The 23842-nt window shown below is 40.1% G+C and overlaps 1 protein-coding gene across 1 annotated transcript; it reads left to right on the top strand.

Annotated features, from left to right (window-relative positions):
- Positions 1 to 15269: 15269 nt before the first annotated feature.
- Positions 15270 to 16182, top strand: LOC138868208 (uncharacterized mitochondrial protein AtMg00860-like). The gene is made up of 2 exons (XM_070145665.1): positions 15270 to 15405; positions 15839 to 16182. Exons 1-2 carry the CDS (start codon positions 15270 to 15272, stop codon positions 16180 to 16182), a joined length of 480 nt encoding a protein of 159 aa, XP_070001766.1.
- The last annotated feature ends 7660 nt before the right edge of the window (positions 16183 to 23842 follow it).

Here is a 23842-nt window from a genome sequence, read left to right on the forward strand (position 1 = left end):
ATTCCAGAAGGGAAGTGCATTCCAACCCCGAGGGTAGCTGCTGCATCAGTCATGGTAGCTACCGAAATGTTGAAAAATGGTTTTGTACCGGGCAAGGGTTTGGGTGCATCTCTGTAAGGTATCGTACAACTGGTGTCTCTCCCCAAAAACTTGGATACGTTTGGTTTGGGGTTGAAGCCCACAGCCGCGGATGTGAAAAGAGCTAGAAAGTTGAAACAGAGGGCCTGGGTCCTCCCAAAGCCCATCCCACGGCTCTTCAGATCATTTGTTAGGCCCCCAAGAAATGCCCAGTGGCAATAGTTCCCAATTCAGTGGTTGATGTAGATAGAGATTTGATCAAAAAGTTCGAGAGGTTATTCGCCAATGTGAACATGTTGGAAGCTGGAGAGGGTTCGAGTAAAGTGGATGTGCAGTTTGTTGGGGCCAGTGCAAAGATTAACAATTGGGAAGATACTCCTCTCCCCACCAGGAAGGAGTTTTGGTAGTTTGCTTTGATTATCTTTCAGTTTATCTGGATTATTCCAGGGTTGTAATTCAGATTCTAGGTTCCATCCGTTTGGATGTATAAACCTTGTTATCTTTAATTTCAATGAAATGCAATTTCCATTTTTCTTCCTTCCTGATAGTTTTATTTTTGTTTTTCTTTTCTTCCTTGTACAGTTCTTTTTGTACTGGCTTCAATGATATGACATGCATAAGGAATCTCCGGCCCAGTCTTAAAAGCCAATCTAAATCAGAAATAGTAATTCAAGAAATAGAGTGTGATGGTGAATTAGAATATGACGAGGATGAAGCCTTTGAAGAGATTAGTAAAGAATTAAGCCATTTTGAAGAAAAACCCAAGCCTAACCTGAGTGATATAGAAGCAATCAATTTAGGGGACCAAGATAATGTCAGGGAAACTAAAATAAGTGTCCATCTGGAACCACAACTCAAAGAGGAGATAATTAAAGCACTATTCGAGTATAAAGATGTTTTTGCATGGTCATATGACGATATGCCGGGTCTAAGCACTGACTTGGTGGTTCATAAATTGCCCACTGACCCGGCATTTCCCCCTGTCAAGCAGAAGCTGAGGAAATTTAAAACTGATATTAGTGTGAAGAATAAGGAAGAGGTTACCAAACAGTTCGAGGCCAACGTCATTCGGGTCACCTGGTATCCCACCTGGTTAGCCAATGTTGTGCCTGTGCCGAAGAAAGATGGCAAGACCAGGGTGTGTGTTGATTATCGAGATCTCAACAAGGCAAGTCCCAAGGATAACTTCCCATTGCCGAACATCCATATATTGATCGATAATTGTGCAAAACATGAGCTTGGTTCTTTTGTGGATTGTTATGCGGGCTACCACCAGATCTTAATGGATGAGGAGGACGCTGAAAAGGAGACATTAATCACGCCATGGGGAACGTAATGCTATCGGGTCATGCCATTTGGTTTGAAAAATGCTGGGGAAACCTACATGAGGGCGATGACGACCATATTCCACGACATGATACACAAGGAGATCGAGATTTATGTGGATGATGTGATTATAAAGACTAGAAAGCAGTCTGACCATGTTAGAGATCTGAGAATGTTCTTCCAAAGGCTTCGCAGGTACAATATCAAGCTCAATCCTGCAAAATGCGCGTTCGGTATTCCGTCTGGAAAGTTATTGGGATTCATAGTCATCTGCCGAGGTATCAAATTAGACCCGTCAAAGATCAAAGCTATCTAGGAATTGCCACCCCCAAAGAACAAGACTGAGGTGATGAGTCTGTTGGTGAGATTGAATTACATCAGTAGGTTTATTGCTCAGCTCACGACAACTTGTGAGCCTATCTTCAAACTATAAAAGAAATATGTTGCGGTCAAGTGGACAGATGAATGTCAGGAAGCATTTGATAAGATAAAGGGGTACTTGTCAAACCCACCTGTGTTGGTCCCACCAGAACCAGGGAGACCTTTGATTCTGTATTTGACGGTCTTGGAAAATTCATTCGGACGTGTGTTGGGACAGCACGACGTCACCGGCACGAAGGAGCAGGCCATCTATTATCTCAGCAAGAAGTTCACATCTTATGAGGTTAAGTACACTCGCCTTAAGAGGACATGTTACGCCCTGACTTGGGTAGCATAAAAGTTGAAACACTATTTGTTATCTTACACTACTTACCTCATCTATCATTTGGATCCGTTAAAGTATATATTTCAAAAACCTATGCCTACAGGGAGGCTCGCAAAGTGGCAAATCTTGCTCACAGAATGTGACATCGTCTATGTGACTAGGACTGCAATGAAAGCCCAGGCATTGGCCGATCATTTGGTTGAGAACCCAGTGGATGAAGAATATGAACCTCTGAAGACTTACTTCCCTGATGAAGATGTCATGCATATTGATGAATTGGAACAAATTGAAAAGCCAGGATGTAAACTTTTCTTTGATGGGGCTGCTAACATGAAAGGCGTTGGGATAGGAGTGGTACTTGTTTCTGGAACAGGGCATCACTACCCTGTTACGGTTCAACTTCGGTTCTAATGTACTAACAATATGGCTGAGTACGAGGCATGCATTTTGGGTTTGAGGATGGCTGTGGATATGGGTGTCCAGGAGGTCTTGGTCTTGGGTGACTCGGACCTCCTTGTGCACCATATTTAGGGAGAATGGGAAACACGAGATTTAAAACTCATACCGTACCGACAATGCTTGTAGGATCTTTGTCAACGGTTCCAATCAATAGAGTTCACGCATATTCCAAGGATTCACAATGAGGTCGCCGATGCTTTGGCTACTCTAGCGTCAATGTTGCACCATCCCGATAAGGCTTATATGGACCCTTTGCAGATTCAGATCCACGATCAGCATGCTTACTGTAATGTGGTGGAAGAAGAGCTCGATGGGGAGCCTTGGTTTCACGATATCAAGGAATACATAAGAATGGAGGTGTATCTAGTACAAGCCACAGGTGATCAAAAGAGAACAATTAGGCGGTTGGAAAGCAGTTATTTCTTCAACGGAGGGGTTCTGTACAAAAGGATCCCAAATCTTGGGCTGCTGAGATACATAGATACTAGGCAGGCTACAACTATTATGACCGAAGTACATTCTGGAGTCTTTGGACCGCATATGAGTGGGTATGTTCTGGCAAAGAAGATTCTTCGAGCAGGTTATTATTGGCTCACCATGGAGCGAGATTGCATCAGTTTTGTGCGCAAATGTCATCAATGCCAAGTACACATAGATTTGATTCATTCTCCACCATCTGAACTGCATACAATGTTCGTACCATGGGCCTTTGTCGCTTGGGGCATGGATGTCATTGGGACAATTAGCAATCAGCATCAAACGGGCACAGGTTCATTCTGGTGGCCATAAACTATTTCACCAAGTGGGTAGAGGCTAAAACATTCAAGCCTGTAACCAAGAAGGCGGTGGTTGATTTTGTGCACTCAAATATCATTTGCCGGTTTGGGATACCAAAGGTGATCATTATAGACAATGGGGCTAATCTCAATTGTCATCTGATGAAAGGGGTGTGTCAGCAATTTAATATTACACATCGCAATTCCACCCCATATCGCCCCAAGGCGAATGGAGCAGTCGAGGCAGCCAATAAGAACATAAAGAAGATACTTCGGAAAATGGTGGAAGGGTCCAGGCAATGGCATGAGAAGCTGCCTTTTACATTGTTGGGTTATCGCACTGCTGTTCGTACTTCAGTAGGGGCAACTCCTTATTTGTTTGTATATGGCACCGAAGCAGTGATACCCGCAAAAATTGAATTTCCATCCCTTAGGATTGTTGCAGAAGCCAAAATTAACGATGATGAGTGGGTTAAAACCCGCCTAGAACAATTGAGTTTGATTGATGAGAAAAGATTAGCAGCAGTGTGTCATGGCCAGTTGTATCAACAAAGAATGGCAAAAGAATATAATAAGAAGGTGCGTCCATGGAAGTTTGAAGTGGGTCAGTTAGTATTGAAACACATTCTTCCTCATCAGGCTGAAGCCAAAGGCAAGTTCGCCCCAAACTGGCAGGCGCCGTTCATCGTGACAAGAGTGTTGTCCAATGGTGCTTTGTATTTAACAGATATAGAAAGCAAATGTGTAGAAATGTCCATCAATTCTGATGCAGTCAAAAGACACTATGTATGATTTCTTTGGTTAAATTGGGTTTGTTTGTACTTGGCATATTTTGGAGATTGGAATGACGAATGCATTTTGTTCTGCTACCTAAACACTTTTTCCTTTGTTAACCCTTTTGAACTTTGTTTATTTCATTTCATACCCCTCTTTTGGAATCAGTGGCAAAATTTAAAAACGCGAGAACAAAAGACAAGTAAAATAAAGAAATGAAAAGAGAAAAAAGAATGGAAAAAAAACAACAAAACAAAACTACAAAAAGAAAAAGGAAAAGAAAAGAAAAGAAGAGAAAAAGCATAAAAACAAAGCAATTTCTATGACATGAACTACGTTGACCTGATTCCTATTAAGGATACGTAGGCAGCCTCACGGTTCGGTCCCATCAAAATAAAATACAAAAGTCGCCAAGCAAGAAACTGGGGCAGATGTTGTGGTTGTTGTAGGAAATCTGATTCAAAAAGTTGTAATTTTGAACCCAGTTAAATTGTTTTGAGCCTTTGATACCATTTCTTTCTAACCATATCCAAAAGCCCACGTTACAGTCCAAAGAAAGACCTTCAGATCAGTCTTCGAGAGATGCCAAGTCGAGCAAGTAGAAGCAATTTATATCAGGGGCAATACTCTGGTCCAAGCAGGATAATCAAAATGAGAGAGTCTTATTGGTGAAAACCCTCACGGGCATCATAAGGCGATAGAAGCTGAGAGAAACCAAAAATGAGAGTCTTATTGGTGAAAACTCTTACGGAAATCTTGAGGCAAAAATGAGTTGAAAGATAAACAAATGAGAGAGGCTTGTTGGTGAAAACCCTTCAGGGTACCGCAGACCGAACAAGGTCAAGGTTTTGGTGAAGAAATCAAGTTATGGAAATTCTGGGGCAACAAGTATGGCAACTGAAAGTTGATTGGTTGGACAGTTTGGGATGATTAATCCGAAATGCATGTTATGATCATTGGTGCCAGCAATTCCACTCAGATAAATCCCTTTTTCTTTTTCCCCTTCAGATAGTCTTCCAGTTTTGGTTTCTTCTCATCCTTAACTCTGAAAGTCATTGCATTTCATTTCTTTTGGGTTTATTTTTCTAAGATGTTCCCATTGTCAGTTTTGTTTAAGCAAATAAAAAGGAATTTCAAAGCTTACTACCAACTTCCAAAGTGGCACAAGGCGCAGGGCGACCAATGTATTGCTAGAGGTAGTATGATGTGAAATGGGGTATAAAAGGTCAGTGGAAGTTCCATCGGTGAAACGGTTCAGTAATTTCGTGGGAAATGCAAAGGTTCAAACAGATGGGTCAGAGATATAACACAACGGTTTGAGTATAGAATACTCGGGTCATCCAAGGTCATGGAGTTTGAAAGATAGTCATAAAATCAAGAGGTGCAGAGCTAGTTCGGGGAAGCCAGTCAAAACAAAGCACGGCAGCGGGGAGACTTTCAGCAAGAATGCCACAAACTAACCACCACATTTTAAACTGGTAAGATTTTTCTCTGATTGAAATAGGGGCAGAAAGTTTCGATTGTTTCGGGGAAACCCTCCATAAGGAAAGGCAAGCACCAGACAGGTTTGACCATAAACTCTTAGGACCCTCTTGGATAATGGGATTTCATTTGAAGTTTGTAGGACCCACATAGATAATGAGATTTCATTTGAAGTTTCAGGACCCTCCTGGAAAACGGGACCTAGTTTAAAATTCAAAACAATAATGAGTAGTAAAATCTAGCATAAATGTACCCCAAAGGAATTAAGATGGTTTCAAAGTTTGCATGTTTGAGATAGATTCAAGTAGGAGTTTTCAGGGCCCTCCTGAATAATGGGACCTAGATTTAAGATTTCCATTAGATAACAAGGTTTAACATAAGTTCTGTTGTAGGGTAATATAATTTAGCCGTAAAATTATCACTCTTAAGATAAGTCTTGATTTTTGATTGTCAGGAGCCTCCTGGATAATGGGACGTAGTTTAAAACTGGCTTGGATAATAAGATTCGGCATAAGACATACCTTCAGTAGATATAATTTAGATTTAAAATTGTCGTTTAATTAAGAATTGTCAGGACCCTCCTGGATAATGGGGAGTAGTTTAAGACCCTCTTAGATAACAAGGTTTAGCGGAAGTCATACCTTTAAAAGATTGTCGTTTAGTCAAGAGTTATCAGGACTCTCCTGGATAATAGGACCTAGCTTTCAAATTCTTAGTAATATTTGGTAACATGATTCAGTTTAACACTCACATATGCGCCCAACACCAAACTGGGGCAGAAGTTTTCTTTGTTTTGTCTATTTTTTGGTAATCAGGCGCCCACCTGGAGAACAAGGGAATACATTTTAAGTTCAGCAATCAGGCGCCCACCTGGAGAACAAGGGAATACATTTTTCAAGTTCAGTAATCAGGTGCCCACCTGGAGAACAAGGGAATACATTTTTCAAGTTCAGTAATCATACACCCGCCTGGAGAACAAGGGAATACGTTTCAATCTCAGTAATCAGGCGCCCACCTGGAGAACAAGGGAATACATTTCAAGTTCAGCAATCAGGCGCCCACTTGGAGAACAAGGGAATACATTTTTCAAAAGTTCAGTAATCAGGCGCCCACCTGGAGAACAAGGGAATACATTTCAAGTTCAGCAATCAGGCGCCCACCTGGAGAACAAGGGAATACATTTTTCAAGTTCAGTAATCATACACCCGCCTGGAGAACAAGGGAATATGTTTCAAGCTCAGTAATCAGGCGCTCACTTGGAGAACAAGGGAATACATTTCAAGTTCAGCAATTAGGCGACCACTTGGAGAACAAGGGAATACATTTTTCAAAAGTTCAGTAATCAGGCGCCCACCTGGAGAATAAGGGAATACGTTTCAAGCTCAGTAATCAAGTGCCCACCTAGAGAACAAGGGAATACATTTCAAGTTCAGCAATCAGGCGCCCACCTGGAGAACAAGAGAATACATTTCAAGTTCAGCTATCAGGCGCTTACCTGGAGAACAAGGGAATACGTTTCAAGCTCAATAATCAGGCGTCCACCTGGAGAACAAGGGAATACATTTCAAGTTTTGCTAATCAGGCGCCCACCTGGAGAATAAGGGAATACGTTTCAAGCTCAGTAATCAGGCGCCTACCTGGAGAACAAGGAAATACATTTCAAGTTTTGGTAATCAGGCGCCCACCTAGAGAATAGGGGAATACATTTCAAGTTCAACAATCAGGTACCCACCTGGAAAACAGGGGAATACATTTCAAGTTCAGCAATCACGAGCCCACCTGGAGAACAAGTGAATACATTCAAGTTTCAGCAAGTAGGTGTCCACCTGGAGAAAGGGAAACATCTCAGATTACAATTCAAGGTGGCAATAAGGGGATTCCACCAGGAGAATACAAGCCAACAAGGCAACAGGAACCACAAGAGCAAGTTTGAATATATAAATAGGATTTTGTAATGCATAGATTATAGTCTAGGCTAGATTCTTTTATTTTATCATGGTGTAATAAGGTGGTTCAGTAAGCAGTAGTAGCAGAAGCAACAATGAAATCACAGCTTCATGGTAGTCCCAGCTACCAGACATTCCTGAACTACACTGACCTGATTCCTTTCTAGCCAATGATATGTAGGCAACCACGGAAGCAGGGTGCGGTCAAATCTTTCAAAAATGCTTCCCACGGAGTATTCAAATGGGCAAAAATCGCTCGTATACGCTCACTTTATCTTTGCCCGAAAACTCTGCATGTTTCCGAGAAACGAGGGGCAGCTGTGAGCACGTGATTTTCGCCCTATATGAATTACTCCCATAAATTCAAAACAAAATAACTCCTTTTCATTATTTGCAATTTTTGTGAATTTCGTGGCATTTTTTGATAATTGTTTGCATTCGTCTGTGCATTTTTATTTTTGTTTAATTAATGAAAAGTACAAAAAATGTGTTGCATTTGCATTTAGGATGTGACTTTGCATTTTAAGATTAATTGGCAAATGAATTGTCTATAAAAATGGAAAAATTAAAAAAGGAAATAGTTTAATTTGCACTGCTAGTTTTAATTTTTGAATTTCGAGTAGTTTTATTTTAATTTATTTTCTCAATTAGCTGCGATAACTATTATGTGGGTTTAATTAGCGTTTTTATAGGGTAATTAAGTTTTAGGATTTAATTTGAATTTTAATTTAATTTTGAAAAAAAGGGAGAAAGGAATTGTTGGAAAATTGATTTGAAAATTGGAAAATAAAAGAGTATATAGACAGATTTGGGCCAAATTTAAGTAGACTACCCAGGCCCAAGTCGTTCCCCCCCCATACCCGTACTCGTCCAAATTGGCCCAGACCCACCCAGTACCCGATCTGTCTCCCCAGTGAACCAAAACGACACCGTTTGGTTGTCTTCTGATCTGGACTGTCGAGTTGGGGAGTGGGGTGGGCTTAATACATATATGTCTGAACCCTCACCCACCCCCTCATCTCTTGTCTCTCAGAACCCCCCCCCTTCTCTATCCTCATCGTCTTCAAACATAAACCCTAACCCACCGCCCCTAATTCCCATTGCCCTAACCCGACGGCGCCACCTCCGTTCACCACCAAAATTACACCTATGACCACCAAGTCCCTCTCATTCCAAATCCCTAACCACTTGCTTTTGAATTATCCTGGAACCTCTCGAATTTCGGATCGAAGCTTAACCGTAAATCTTGAAAAGAGTTGATTATCAAGGTTTTGAGATTTTGAGGTTGAAATGGACTTTAATCGTGTGTTTTCAGTTGAAAACATACGATTGAAGTCTATCTCGTCCAAAAGTAGGGGATTCTTTGGAAGAGTTATTTCAAACTCGGGTTTGTTTGGCTTAGCGGGTAAGTCCAGTTCTCCCGGTCTTTTCCTCTCTTAGCTTCTTCTGTTTTTCCCTCTCTTTCTTGTGTTTTCAAGATTATCTCTGCATGTGGTTCTTTTAGTTAGATTTAATATTAGTTATTAGCTTCTTCCATTTTTTTTAAATTTGTTAGGTTAGGTTGTTTAATTTTGGGATCTATTGAGAACATTTGGTTCATGGTGGGTTTGGAAATCCGAATTACCTTTTATGCCTTCTCATTTCTTCTGAATTTCGGAATTAGATTCGGGCCCAAAGAAAAGAGGCAGCCCAGGTCCTGTAAGAGTTAGGCTGGTTTTGAGTCGTTGGGTCCAATGGACCCATGAATTTTCTGAGGGTAATTAACAGGGCTCATAGGGTTATTTTTGGCTAATTGGATGGGGGAATATTGTGTAACTGAATGAGAAGCTTCTAGAAAGCTAGGGAAGGGGAACTATTCTGAATTTTTGATTTTCTAGCTGACGGTATCTGAGCAAAATTGAAAATTCAAAAAGGTTTCAAGTGTAAAATGGAACCCTTTTAAGCTGCCTTACTTCCTTGCCTATAAAGGCATGTTTTCTTCTTTTCAAGAAAAACATTGAAGAGAAAAATTAGAAAAATCAAAATGGCTGAAGAATTTTAAGAAAGTAAAACTGTGATGTTGAGTTCTCTTAGTGTTTTTTCTGAAGTTTTCCTATTGTTGAAACAATTTCTGGTTAGCTAATACTAAAATGGGTTAAGGCCAAGTCTTATTTGAGGTCTTCTGTTTCATTGAGTGACTGAAATTAGTGTCTGGTTATTGTATCTCATCTGCTGGGGTTTAAAACTAATTTGCTGGCTCATTTTCTGGGTGCTGAGTGTTACTGCTATTGCTATTTACTGCATTCACCTCTTTTCCTTTTGCAATTTCTAGGTACTCCTTTGAACTGTGACTGGAAATGAGGCCTGATTGAGTCTTTGTATGAAGATCTGTAAACCAAGCTGAAGTTAAATGACAAACATTAGTTCTTGTTGCTGATTACTACTTGATTCTGCCATTTTATTTATCTCATGTTTGCCTAGCCTAGCTATTTTGCATACTTCATTCCCTGGTATTACAGCTATTTTAAGTGATGGATTTGGACCTTGTTTGAATGTAGCTGATTCAAGAGCATTCATCTAGACCTAGTGTAATATGTGTCAGTTGCGGATCGTGATCCTTAGTCTAATTAGTGTAATATGTGTTAATCAGGTGATGTCAAAGCCTCACTTAGTTCTGCTTTTGCTTGTGTATGAGCTTCTTGCATTTTAAAAGGTGTTTAGGCTAGGTATAGAGTGAAAATTTCTTGTTGAAGCCATGTTATCAAACATATACATGTGTTTCGAGGTCCTTTCAGGTATTTCGATGAAAACTTAAATAAGAATTGGTTGTGTTTGATAGCTAGGCTGGTTGTATGAACAATAATGATGCTCAGTGAAGATTCATTAAGTGTTTCAATTTCATGTTATGATTGGTAATGGGTCAGTGGTTATCTGGGCATGGAATGTTCTAATTTGGTGATGTAGGAAGATCGTTTTGTTGAAATAAATCTCACTAGGAGTTGCATATTCACTTTAAAATATATGTTAGCATTTAAATATGCTTTGCGTATGAGTCCAGGATTATCCGTATTAACTCAAATTTCCTTGAATGATGCAATTGGCCTCAAGCATTAGCGCTGAATTGTGAAACTGGGCTGCCTTCTTTGGCTCAGTTGGGCCGAACTTCTTTTCAATAATGGGATTTTCCATCTGGGTTCACGTCGAGCCTAGTTGTTTCTTTCATTGATCATATAGCAACTGGTAGTCGACCGTTGGGCTTCTGACCAGCCTGGGCTTTTCCGCGATCAAGCATGGGTTGTCAGTTATTAGTTCATCAATTATTAAATTTTGGCTTAAACATTAGCATAAAAATAGGTGGAAATCCTATTACGTCTCTTAACCAACTAGTTATGCTTATTAATTAGTTGAGATGTATCATACACAAAATCCCTAAACTATGGCCCTTGCATTAATATTAACTTAGTATAAAATAACCTCAAACGCTCGTAGTTTGTTGTAGGCCTGATTTAGATTAGTATTGTGATTATGTATACATTCGCGTAACATAATTGCAAATTAAACTCTTAAAAGACTCGAGGTATGCGTTCGCGCAACTTCAACTAAATTTTCCTTAATAAATAAACAAAGCATGATTAATCATGGATACGTTCGCGTGGCATGGTTTTTAACGCGCCAAAGGAAGAGAGTATACGTACGCGTAACTCGATTCTTTAATTACGAATAATTAAAGTAATTAAAAGCGGCGAGGCTAAAGCACATAGGTTTTAAAGTGAATAATTAGACAATTTTAATAAGCCAAGTATGATCAAAGAGACCGTGCTAGAACCACAGAACTCGGGAATGCCTAACACCTTCTCCCGAGTTAACAGAATTCCTTACCCGGATTTTTGGTTTGCGGACTGTAATACAGAGTTATTCTTTCCTCGATTCGGGATTCGAGCTGGTGACTTAGGACGCCATAAAATATTCCCAAGTGGCGACTTTGATTTTAATAAATAATTAATCTCGTTTTGATTGTCACTTTAAATTGAAATAAACCCCCTTATACCCTTCCGGGGTAGGTAAAAGGAGGTGTGACAAACACGTAAAATTAACACAAAACTTAAGCACTAAAATGATACACAAAAACTATATATTAAAATTAGGAGATGGAATGAGTGCACCGTGATTAATATTGAAACTTGAAGAAATTGCCCAAAATATTGCTCCAAATACTTGACGAATTAATTTGAAGTTTGAAAGTTGCTCCAAACATTTGCCCAAATACTTGAAACTTGAAAGTTATCACTTGATAGTAACAACATTGAGAGAATAATATAGATAAAATATTAGAATGTAAGAGATTTGAGAGAGAAGATTGATTTTTTATGGGAAAAAATGAAGAAGAATGGGGGGTATTTATAGTAGAAAATAGGGACAAAGTGTAATTTAATAAACTTAGGGGTTATATGTGACAACCCGTCCGGTCATCTTAAAAACTAAAGCCCCGATCCCCTATTAACTTTTTTCACTGAGTTTATTTATGCTATTTTGATTTGCCGGGATGTTCGATTTTGAGTTTCGGAGAGTTTTGGGACACTTAGTCCCTAAATGAGAGCTTAAGTGTTGGAAAGTTATCCGTAGTTAGAACAGTGTGAAGATGGACTCAGAATGGAAATTCGATGGTTCCGTTAGCTTCGTTGGGTGATTTCGGGCTTATTAACGTGATCGGATTGTGTTTTGGAGATTCATAGTTAATTTAGGCTTGAAATGCCGAAAGTTGAATTTTTGGAGTTTCCGGTCCGATAGTGAGATTTTGATTCGAGGGTCGGAATGAAATTCCAGAAGTTGGAGTAGCTCTGTAGTGTTGAATGAGACGTGTGTGCAAAATTTCAGGTCATTCGGACGAGGTCAGATAGATTTTTTGATCGAAAGCGTATTTCTAGAGTTTTGGAGTTCTTAGGCTTGAATCCGAGGTTAAATTGGTGTTTTGGTGTTGTTTTGAGTGTTCCAAAGGTTGGAACAAGTTTGAATGATGTTTTAGGATTGGTTGGCATGTTTGGTTGAGGTCTCGGGGACCTCGAGTGAGTTTCGGGTGCTTAACGGAAGTTGAATTTGGACTTAGGACGATTTTTGCATTGATGGCATGTGTCATAACCGCACCTGCGGTTTGGGTCCCGTAAGTGCGGAGCCGTAGAAGCAGCATTGCAACCGCAGAAGTGGAATTGGGGAATTCCAGCAGGAGCCGCAGGTGCGAAAAATGTATCGCATGAGCGGTTTTTGAGATGTTAGTGATTTTCGCAGATGCGGTCGATTCTCTGCAAAAGTGGGACTGCAGGTGCGGTCCCTTGACTGCAGATGCGGAAACAACTGGGCAGAAATATGTAATTTTGAGGGTTTAGTTTCAAAAGTTGGAAATTCAATTTGGAGCTCGGGAGAGGGCAATTTTGAGAGGAAATTGAAGAGGAGATCATTGGATAATGATTCTTTAACTCTTTCTAGTTATATTCTATCAATTTATAGTTAGTTTCATCATTTAATTTCGGATTGGAGATGAAAATTGGGGAAAAATTGGAAGAAAGTTCTTAGACTTAGAATTCGACTTTTGATTGGAAATTTGACCTTAGATTTAGATAATTTTGGTATGCATGAACTCGTGAGAGCGCGAGGATTCTGAAAATATAAATTTTATCTGATTCCGAGATGTGGGCCCGAGAGGCATTTTGGTCATTTTACATAATTTTGCGTATTAGCTTAGAATTTAATTGTATAATCAGTTACTTGAAGTGTTATTTACATTATGCAATTGAATTGAATAAATTTGGGCCATTTGGAGTTGAGTACTCATGGCAAGAGCATGGTTTCGGGTTGATTTTGAGCGGGTTCGAGGTAAGTGGCTTGTCTAACCTTGTGTGGAGGACCTCCCCCTTAGGATATGATATATTTGATAATTGAAATGCGTTGTACGTGAGGTGACGAGCGCGTACTTGAGCTAATTGTTGAAAATCCAGTTTTTCCTTAAGTATTTCAATTGAGTTCTTTTACCTGTTTTATTCTACTTGCGAATTTAGCCTGTTGCTAGTTTAGAAAAGCATGTTTAGTTGACTTAATTGCCTATTTGCTTAAACTGCCTTAATTGCATTACATGAAGCATGTTAGGCTACAATTAACTATTTACTTGGTACGACATTTAGCTTAATTGGGTATTCTTGTGTTGCTGCTGTGTCTTTTTACTTTGGGACTATGGGACGACATCCCGGGAGATCCCCTGTACGTATTTATGATATGAACTGAGGTGTGGGATACAAAGAGATCCCTGGCACTTATATTGAGGATACCAAGAGATCCTCGGGATACCAAGAGATCCCTAACATATATTGAGGATACCAAGAGATCCCCGGCTATCATCCTTGTTATGAGTGGTACTTCCTGGTGTTTGCCTTTATTTGTGTTTCCGTTATTGTACTCCTTATAATCATGTGTAGATTCTTACTGTAGGTTCTCAATTGTACTGTTTATCTTATCCTGTCATCTTATTATTTATTTAACCTCAGTAGGGCCCTGACCTTCCTCATCACTACCCAACCGAGGTTAGGCTTGGCACTTACTGAGTACCGATGTGGTGTACTCATGCCCTTTCTACTCATGTTTTTCATGTGCAGATCCAGGTACCACTACTCAGGCCTATCATCCTTGAGGAGGCAACTGCTCTAGAGACTTCGAGGTACATCTGCCGCGTTCGCAGACCGAGAAGTCCCTTTCTGTTCCTGCTTTTAGCATTTAGCCCTTCTGCATTTTTCTGTTCTTATTAGACATTTCAGAGTTAGAGCTATATAGTATTGATCTTAGCTTGTGATTCATGGGTTTCCAGGTCTTGGATTTGTGTTTTGGTATTGAGAGTTAAACATGGTGTATGCCGAGCGACACATTTAAACACTGTTACTACTTTATTTCTGTTTTAAATTGTTTTGCTTCCGCAAATTTTGGTTTTTCTTCCACAATTTAGGCTTACCTAGTCGTAGAGACTAGGTGCCGTCACGATGGTTCATGGAGGGCGAACTGGGGTCATGACGTTATATTAAAAGTTTGGGGAAGGGGGTAGGGGGTGTTTTGGGGGGGGGGGTAGGGGCTGTTTTGACCGTTTATGGTCGTTGGCAATGACTATTTTTGCAATTTAAGCTGTTGCAGAACGGGTAGTTTTAAAAAGAATCTGGCGGATGGGACAAAATGGTCGTCCCGTCCCATCCTGTGTCCCGGTTAACATTGGCCCATCCCGTTTAACTTGGGATAGGACGGGACGGTATGGGACGCGGGACGGGACGGTTTGACCCGTCCCATTGGACAGCATACTCCTATGTGTCATCTTATTTTGCACCGTGTCTGGTCATGCCTAGTGATTCCTTGAGTGCTCTTATATATGTGTCTAAACCAATAGGTGATTATATTGTGGTAGATCGTGTCCATCATTCATGTATAGTTGTGATTGGGGGTCTTGAGACTCGAGTAGATTTGTTACTTTTAGATATGGTTGATTTTGATGTCATATTGGGGATGGACTGGTTATCACCTTACCATGCTATCTTAGACTATCATGCCAAGATTGTGACCTTAGCCTTGCCGGGTTTACCTCATTTAGAGTTGAGAGAGACTCCTGGTCATTCTACCCATAGGGCTATCTCATATATGAAGGCTCGGTGTATGGTTGATAAGGGGTGTTTGGCCTATTTGGCGTATATTCATGATTCTAGTGCTGAGGTTCCTTCTATGGATTCTGTACCGGTTGTTCCTGAGTTTCCCGAGGTATTTCCTTCAGACCTTTCGGATATGCCACCTAATGGGGATATTGACTTCTACATTGATTTGGCTTCGGGCACTCAGCCTATTTCTATTCTGCCGTATTGTATGGCCCCGCCTAAGTTGAATGTATTGAAGGAATAGTTGCAACACTTGCTTGATAAGGGCTTTATTAGACTTAGTGTCTCGCCTTGGGGTGTGCCAGTGTTGTTTGTTAAGAAGAAGGACAGATCGATGAGGATGTGTATAGATTATCAGCAATTGAACAAGGTCACAATTAAGAATAAGTATCCATTGCCGAGGATTGATAATTTGTTTTATCAGCTTCAAGGTGCCAAGATATTTTCGAAGATTGACTTTGAGATCTGGCTACCATCAGTTGAGGATTAGGGCATCCGATGTCCCTAAGATAGCTTTCCGCACTTGGTACGGGCATTATGAGCTCTTGGTAATGTAATTTGGGTTGACAAATGGCCCAAGAACTTTCATGGATTTGATGAACTGAGTGTTCAATCCTTACTTGGATTCATTCGTCATAGTCTTCATTGATGATATTTTGATCTATTCCCGCATCCGGGAGCAGCATGAGCAGCATCTGAGGGTTGCTCTTAAGACTTTGAGAGATAGTCAGCTGTATGCTAAGTTTTTGAAGTGTGAGTTCTGGTTGAGTTCAGTTGCATTCTTGGGTCACGTTGTTTCAGCAGGGGGTATTCAGGTGGATCTGAAGGAGATAGAGGTAGTCAAGAACTGGCGTAGACCCATGTCAGCTATAGAGATCCAGAGTTTCTTGGGTTTGGAAGGCTATTACCGTCAGTTTGTGGAGGGGTTTTCATCTATTGCAGCCCCAATGACCAGGTTGACCCAAAAGGGTGCCCAGTTCTAGTGGTTGGACGAGTTTGATGAGAGATTTTAGAAGCTCAAGACAGTTTTTACTACGACACCGGTGTTGGTATTGCCTATAGGTTCAGGGCCACATACAGTTTATTGTGACGCATCTCGTGTTGGACTTGGTGCAGTGTTGATGCAGGATGGCAAGGTCATTGCTTATGCATCGTGACAGTTGAAGATTCATGAGAAGAATTATCCAGTTCATGATTTGGGGTTAGCAGACATTGTTCACGCGCTAAAAATTTGGAGGCATTATTTGTATGGCAGGTCATGTGAGGTATTCACGGATCACAAGAGTCTACAGTATTTATTCAAGCAGAAGAAACTAAATTTGAGGCAGCGGAGGTGGTTGTAGCTATTTAAAGACTATGATATCGCTATCTTATATCATCTGAGGAATGCCAATGTGGTGGCCGATGCTTTGAGTAAAAAGTCAGTCAGTATGGGCAGTCTTGCGTATATTACGGTCGGTGAGAGGCTGCTTGATTTGGATGTTCCAACTTTGGTCAATCAGTTTGTGAGGTTGGATGTTTCTGAGCCCAGCCGTGTGTTATCTTGCATAGTCGCTCATTCCTCATTATTTGAGCGTATTCAAGATCGGCAGTATGATGATCCTCATTTGTGTGTCCTTAGGGACATAGTGCGGAACGGTGGTGTCAAGTAGGTTACATTGGGAGATGATGGAGTTTTGAGGATATAGGGTCGAGTTTGTGTGCCTAATGTGTATGGATTTTGAGAGTTGATTCTAGAGGAGGCCCATAGTTCCCGGTACTCTATTCATTCGGGCGCCACTAAGATGTATCAGGATTTGCGGCACTATTTCTGGTGGAGGATGATGAAGAATGATATTGTTGCATATGTGGCTTGGTGTTTGAATTGTCAGCAGGGAAAGTATGAGCATCAGAGACCTGGTGGTTTGTTCCAGAAGATTGAGATTCCTGAGTGAAAGTGGGAGAATATCACTATGGACTTCGTTGTTGGATTCTCACAGACTCAGAGGAAGTTCGATGTAGTGTGGGTTATTGTTGATAGGCTGACCAAGTCAGCACATTTCATTCTTGTGATAGTTTTTCTATTATTCTTAGAGGTTAGCCAAGATCTATATCCGGGAGATTGTTCGTTTTCTTGGTGACCGTGTCTATCATTTCGGACCAAGGTACACAATTTGCCTCACATTTCTAGGGGGTGGTTCAGTGCGAGTTGGGCACACAGATCGAGTTGAGTACAACATTTCATTATCAGACGGACGGGTAGTCCGAGCGTACTATTCAGATTTTGGAGGATATGCTCCGAGCTTGTGTTACAGATTTTGGAGGCTTATGGGATCAGTTCTGGCCTTTAGCGGAGTTTGCTTACAAAAACAGCTAACAATCGAGCATCCAGATGGCTCCTTATGATGTCTTTAAATGGTAGGCGGTGTCGGTTGGATGGTTTGAGCCGGGAGAGGCTCGATTGTTGGGTATGGATCTAGTACAGGATGCCTTGGATAAGGTCAAGATCATTCAGGATAGGCTTCGTATAGCTCAGTCCATGCAAAAGAGTTATGCGGAGCCGATATTCCCATCTTTTCTTCGACTTAGGTACTTTTCTTATGTCTGTTCGAGTTCGAACGATTGTTTTAGAGGTGGAGGGTCATCACTTGTTTTGAAAGTAAATTCTGTGTTCCGAGGCCTTAAAAACCTCTTTTTAACTTACCTCGATTTGCTTGCGCAGTCCGGGCGCATTTCCGGAAAGCTTTTATGTGAAAACTAAGTGAAATAAGGAAAATAGCCTTTAAAATAGATTAAAGTTGACTTTGGTCAAAATTCTTGGTAAACGGGCCCTGGCCCGGACCTGTAATCTGACGGTCTCGTAGGGTTTGTAGTAAAATATGGAACTTGGGCGTATGCTCGGATTCCAATTCCGAGGTCCCAAGTTCGAGAAATGAATTTTTGTAAAATATTATTTAACTTAAATTATAAGAGTTTTTGGAAATATAAAGATGTTTGAAATTGATGGTATCGGGCCCGTATTTTGGTTCCGGAGCCTGGTACAAGTCTTAAATAATAATTAAGTACAATCTGTGAAGTTTGGTAAGAATTAGAGTTCGTTTAGCATAAATCGGACCTTTATTTGGGAAAATGAAAATTTTGATGTTCTTGAGTGATTTCAAGAATTTGAGGTTTAATTTATAATTGTTGATGTTATTTTTTATGATTTGATCACACGAGCAAATCCGTATGATGTTTTTTTGACTTGCGTGCATTTTTGGTTTGGATCCCTGAGGGCTCGGGTGAGTTTTGAATAGGCCATGGAGTGAATTTGGACTTAGAGAAATGGTTGTTGCAGGTTCAATTGTGTTGCAGGCTCTGATATCGCAATTGTGAGGTCAGACTTCGCAATTGCGAGGGCTTTATCGCATTGCGAAGAAAGCCCAGGCCTACCATGTTCGCAATTGCGAACCTTCCTTTGCAAATGCGAAGTCATCAGGGGAGGGTAGTTATCGCAATTGCGATGATTTGTTCACAATTGCGAGGTTAGCAGACAATGCACATGTTCGCAAATGCAAGGCCTAGTTTGCATTTGCGAGCTTCGTAATTGTGACATTTGCGACCAGTTAATTGGGATTTTGATGCGATTTCATTCATTTTTACAACTCTTCAAACCCTAAAAACATCTTGGGCGATTTTGCAAAGGCATCAACTTCTCCAAATCATTAGTAAGTCATTGCTAACTCATTTTCTTCAATCTATAACAACTTTTCACACGATTTCAATTCAAAATCAAGGGTTTTTCATGGGAAATGGGTGATTTTGGGTAGAACTTAGGATTTTCAAATTTTGGGGATTCGGACCTCGATTTGAGGTCCAACTTTGAAACAAATTATATATTTGAGTTCATGGGTGAATAGGTAATCAGGTGTTGGTTCGAACCTCGGGTTTTGACCATGTGGGCACGGGTCGATTTTTAACTTTTTGGGAAAATCATTAGAAAACCTATTTTCATGCATTAGAATTGATTCATTTAGCATTTATTGATATCGTTAAGTAAATTGTAACTAGATACAAGTGAATTGGAAGTGGAATCGAGGGGTAAAGCGGTAGTTGAGGCTTGATTGTGTTCGTGGTATTGTAGAGCGTTGGCTCAAGTTGAGAATTAAGTTGTGAAGTAATTGTGAAAAGGAGAAGAGGTTTATGATATTGTCTCCCTTGCCGGGATGTTATTGCTTTTGATATTATTTCCCTTGCCGGGATATTATTGCTCATGATATTGTTTCCCTTGCCGGAATATTATTGTTATACTATTGTTCCCTTGCCGGGATTCTATTGTGATTTTATTGATTCCCTTGCCCGAATTGCTTTGTGATTGTTGTTTGGGTAAGGAAGAGTGTAAAAGCACGAAGGGTGATGTCGTGCGTGATATTTGTTAGTGAGTAATGCACGAAGGGTGATATCGTACCGATATTGTAAATGTAAAAGCACGAAGGGTGATGTCGTGCCATAATATGAGTGATAATGCATTCAGGATAATGTCGCGTTATGATTGTGTGAGGTAAAAGCATGAAGGGTGATGTCGTGCTAAATATATTGATTCTTATGGTGAGAACGAGAGTAAAAGCACGAAGGGTGATGCCGTGCACATGTCATTGATTTCCTTATTCTTGCTTATAGTTGAATTTTGGTGTTCTGTATGCTTCTTTACTGAATTCTTGCTTGTACATGATATTCCCCGAGCATGTTTCCCCTTTCCATCTTTAACTGCTAGTTTCTGTCGTTATTACTTGCTGTATATGATATAACTGCACATGTTTATTTGGTAGTCTTGTCCTAGCCTCGTCACTACTTCGTCAAGGTTAGGCTCGACACTTACCAGCATATGGGGTCAGTTGTGCTGATACTACACTCTGCACTGTGTGCAGATCCGGGTGCTAGAGCTTTTGGACCACAGTGAGGTTGCTGCCTTCAGTCTATCAGGAGACCCAAGGTAGTCTTGCAGGCGTCCGCAGGCCTTGGCGTCCCCTTCCTACCTATCTTTTCTTATGTTCTTTACTATTTCAAAGACAGACATGTATCTATTTTGTTCGGACCCGATTTGTAGTATTCTTAGATAGTCTGTGAGATTGTGACACCAGTTCTGGGTAGCTTATGTTGCTGGATTCGAATCGGTATTATTCTAAGTTGTTATATTTCATTCTTCGGCTTTATTATTTATGTTGTTTATACAATGTTAACTCACAATTGTTAAGGAATTAAAAAAGGTAAAATAATTGGAATAATTGTTTTGGCTAACTTTCACTAGTAGGCGCCAGCCCGACTTCCAAGGGTGGGAAATTCGGGTCGTGACAGAAATTGTGAAAGACTCCCGTGTTAGTTCTATTTTAAATTCACTAGACAAACCTTCATCGCGTTCTCGAGAGGTCTGTCACGATCGCGATACGCATCGGCTAAAGGCCTTCGCATTCGTGAGTCCATCCACGCGTTAGTGTAAGGCGATTCCCCCACGCCATCGCGTTCGCGACCCAGTGGTCGCGTTCACATAGAAGGACAAGACTCCCCTCCTCCAGGTCCCTTGACCAACACGGTCGCGGGAGGATGAGCGTGTTCGTGAAGGGTCCCATCCCCAGTGCTTCGCGTTCACGGAGAAGGAACTTCTTCCTCAGACTATTTACACTTCGCGATCGCAAAACACAAGACACATGTGCACTTGCAACAGCAAACAGTAAATTCTCTAAGTGTAAAACAACTCGTGGCCTATCCGAAACTCACCTGAGCCCTTGGGGTTCCAAACCAAACATGCATATAAGTTTAAAAATATCATACGGACTTGCTCGCGCGACCAAATCACCAAAATAACACCTAGAACTACGAATCTAGCATCAAAATCAACGAAAATTTCAAGAACTCTTAAAGTTTCTATTTTCACAATCAAGGGTCCGAATCACGTTATATAAACTCTGTTTCTTACCAAATTTCACAGACACCACTTAAATACCATATTAAACCTGTACCAGGATCCGGAACCAAAATACGGGCCCGATACCTTCGAAATCAAGCATTGTTGAATTTCCAAAAACCATTATATTTTCAGTTAAACAATTTTCTTCAAAAATTCATTTCTCAGGCTAATAGCATGTTTGGCCAAGCTTTTGGAAGGAAAAAAGTGCTTTTGAGGAGAAGCCGAAGCAGTTTTGGAGAAGCAGAAAAAAACAGCTTTTCTCCAAAAGCATTTTTTTGAGAAGCACTTTTGAGAAAAATACACTTAGAAGCAATTTTATAAAGCTTGGCCAAACACTAATTGCTACTTAGAAGTATTTTTCAAACTAATTAGCCAAATACAAACTACTTCTCACTAAAAGTACTTTTGTGAAAAGCACTTCTCAAAATAAGCTGATTTTTGCAACTTGGCCAAACGGGCTATAAGGACCTCGGAATTCAATTCCGGGCATACACCCAAGTCCCATATTTTTCTACCGACCCTCCGGGACTGTCAAATCATGGGTCCGAGTCTGTTTACCCAAAACATTGACTGAAGTTAACTCAATTCAATTTTAAAGGCAAAATTTAGCATTTTTCTCAAATTTTCACATAAAGGCTTTCCGAATATACGCGCGAATTGTGCATGCAAATCGAGGTGAGACAAAAGAAGGTTTTTAAGGCCTCGGAACACAGGTTTGACTTCTAAACCAAGAGATGACTTTTTGGGTCATCACACTTCTTGATACGAATTGAATCTTTCATACCGGCTAGTTTGATACAATTTTGTCTAGGACCGCTAGCGGATAGAGTTTTGTCTAGGACAGCTAGCAGTTTATGTTGTGCGCACACTATTTTTCTCGTTTTGCATAGTATTGGGTTAGACCTTCCACTTATTCATTGTCTCTTTCGATAATGATTATTACTTTTCTTGTTTCTTTTGTTGTTTTGAATTTATTCTTTTGTTCTTTTTTGATATTATTGTTTCGTCTGTAGAGCCAAAGGTCTCCCGGAAACTGCCTTTCTGGGTAAGGTCTGTGTATACTTTACCCTCCCTAGACCTCACTAATGAAGTTCTATTGGGTTATTATTGTTTGTACCAATGTTTAGTTAAATCACAGTCCCCGAACACGCATGTGTTTTCTGAAGAAAATGTGTGGCTTGACAAAACCATGGATTTTGACTTGTGTTTTTCGAGTTTTAATTTATAATTTACTTGACTTTGTGTACTAATATTTTTCTCTTTTTACATTGTTCGATTGAGTTGGCCTACGACAATATATAATAATTCGTAACAAATCTAGTATGCTAATTTACCCTGAAAAATATGAATGATATAATTGATTAAATTGCATTAAACATATTGTAATAGTTCTTTTATACTATCCGTATATATAAACTAAATTAGATTTTTACCACTGTCAATATTCAATATTTTTCTTTTATGTGGGGTGGTAGGGCCTGCTATTTGGGAGGAACTAATTCTGAACAAAACAGCCATAACCTTATCTGAATATCACAAGGTGAACTGGCACAGACACATTAACTATCACAAGGTTGTCAATTGTCATAGTGTGGTATGTATCATTCTATTCTAAACTAAAAATCTTGAGTTTGATTCAATAAAATTACATTTGATAGAAATTGCTAAACTCTCAAAGTTAGACTTTTCGATAAAAATTCAAATTAATCAAACTCCAAAACGGGAACTGGATATCGAATAAGAACCCACGAGAGCGCACCCACCATGTTTCTTTTCTTTCTTTTGTTTATTTATTTATTTTATTCCTTCATTTTAGGTCTTTTCATGTCACGACCCAGATTCTCACCCTCGGGAGTCGTGATGGCGCCTACTAGTGAAAGTTAGGCAAGCCAACCATTTGAACAAATTACATTTTTCCCATTTTAATTCTTTAACAAATGTGAATCAACATTTTATAAACAGCGGAAGAAATAATTAAACCATTTAAATAATTCCAACATGATTTCTTAATCAAAAACTACCCAAGGCTAGTGTCACAACTCCACTTTTATCCTTTATTATTGCGGCGCACAACCCGATCCTAATCACATATCACTGTTGCGGCGCGCAACCCGATCCAAATATAATATTATTGCGGCGTGCAACCCGATCCAAATATAATATTGTTGCGGCGCACAACCCGATCCCAATATACAATTCAACACTAATCACAAAAGAGTCCCAGCAAGGGAGCAATAAGGAAACAACAATATCCCGGCAAGGGAATCGACAATAAGAAGTAAATACATCCCGGCAAGGGAATCATCTATAACCAAACTTGTTCCAACATTTAACTTTACAAAGAAACCCCATCTAGAACCAATACTCAACCGTTAGCAATTTCCACGAGACATTTCTAGTACTTATTAAGAACACAACGATTTTAATTTAAGACTCACGGGCATGCTTGACAACGACGTATAGATACTCATCACCATGCCTATACGTCGTACTCAACAAATAAGACATAGCAAATAGGACTCAACTCCTAATCCCTCAAGCTAAGGTTAGGCGAAACACTTACCTCAAACTTTCACGGACAACTCAAGCCTCAAACACCGCTTTTTCTTTAGAATTCGCCTTCAAACTACTTGTATCTAATCCAAATTAATGTAACAACATCAATAAATGCTAAATGATCCAATCCCAAGGCTAAACTATAGGTTTCCTATCATTTTCCC

Source organism: Nicotiana sylvestris, chromosome 1 (assembly GCF_000393655.2).
Source record: "Nicotiana sylvestris chromosome 1, ASM39365v2, whole genome shotgun sequence".
Taxonomy (NCBI): domain Eukaryota; kingdom Viridiplantae; phylum Streptophyta; class Magnoliopsida; order Solanales; family Solanaceae; genus Nicotiana; species Nicotiana sylvestris.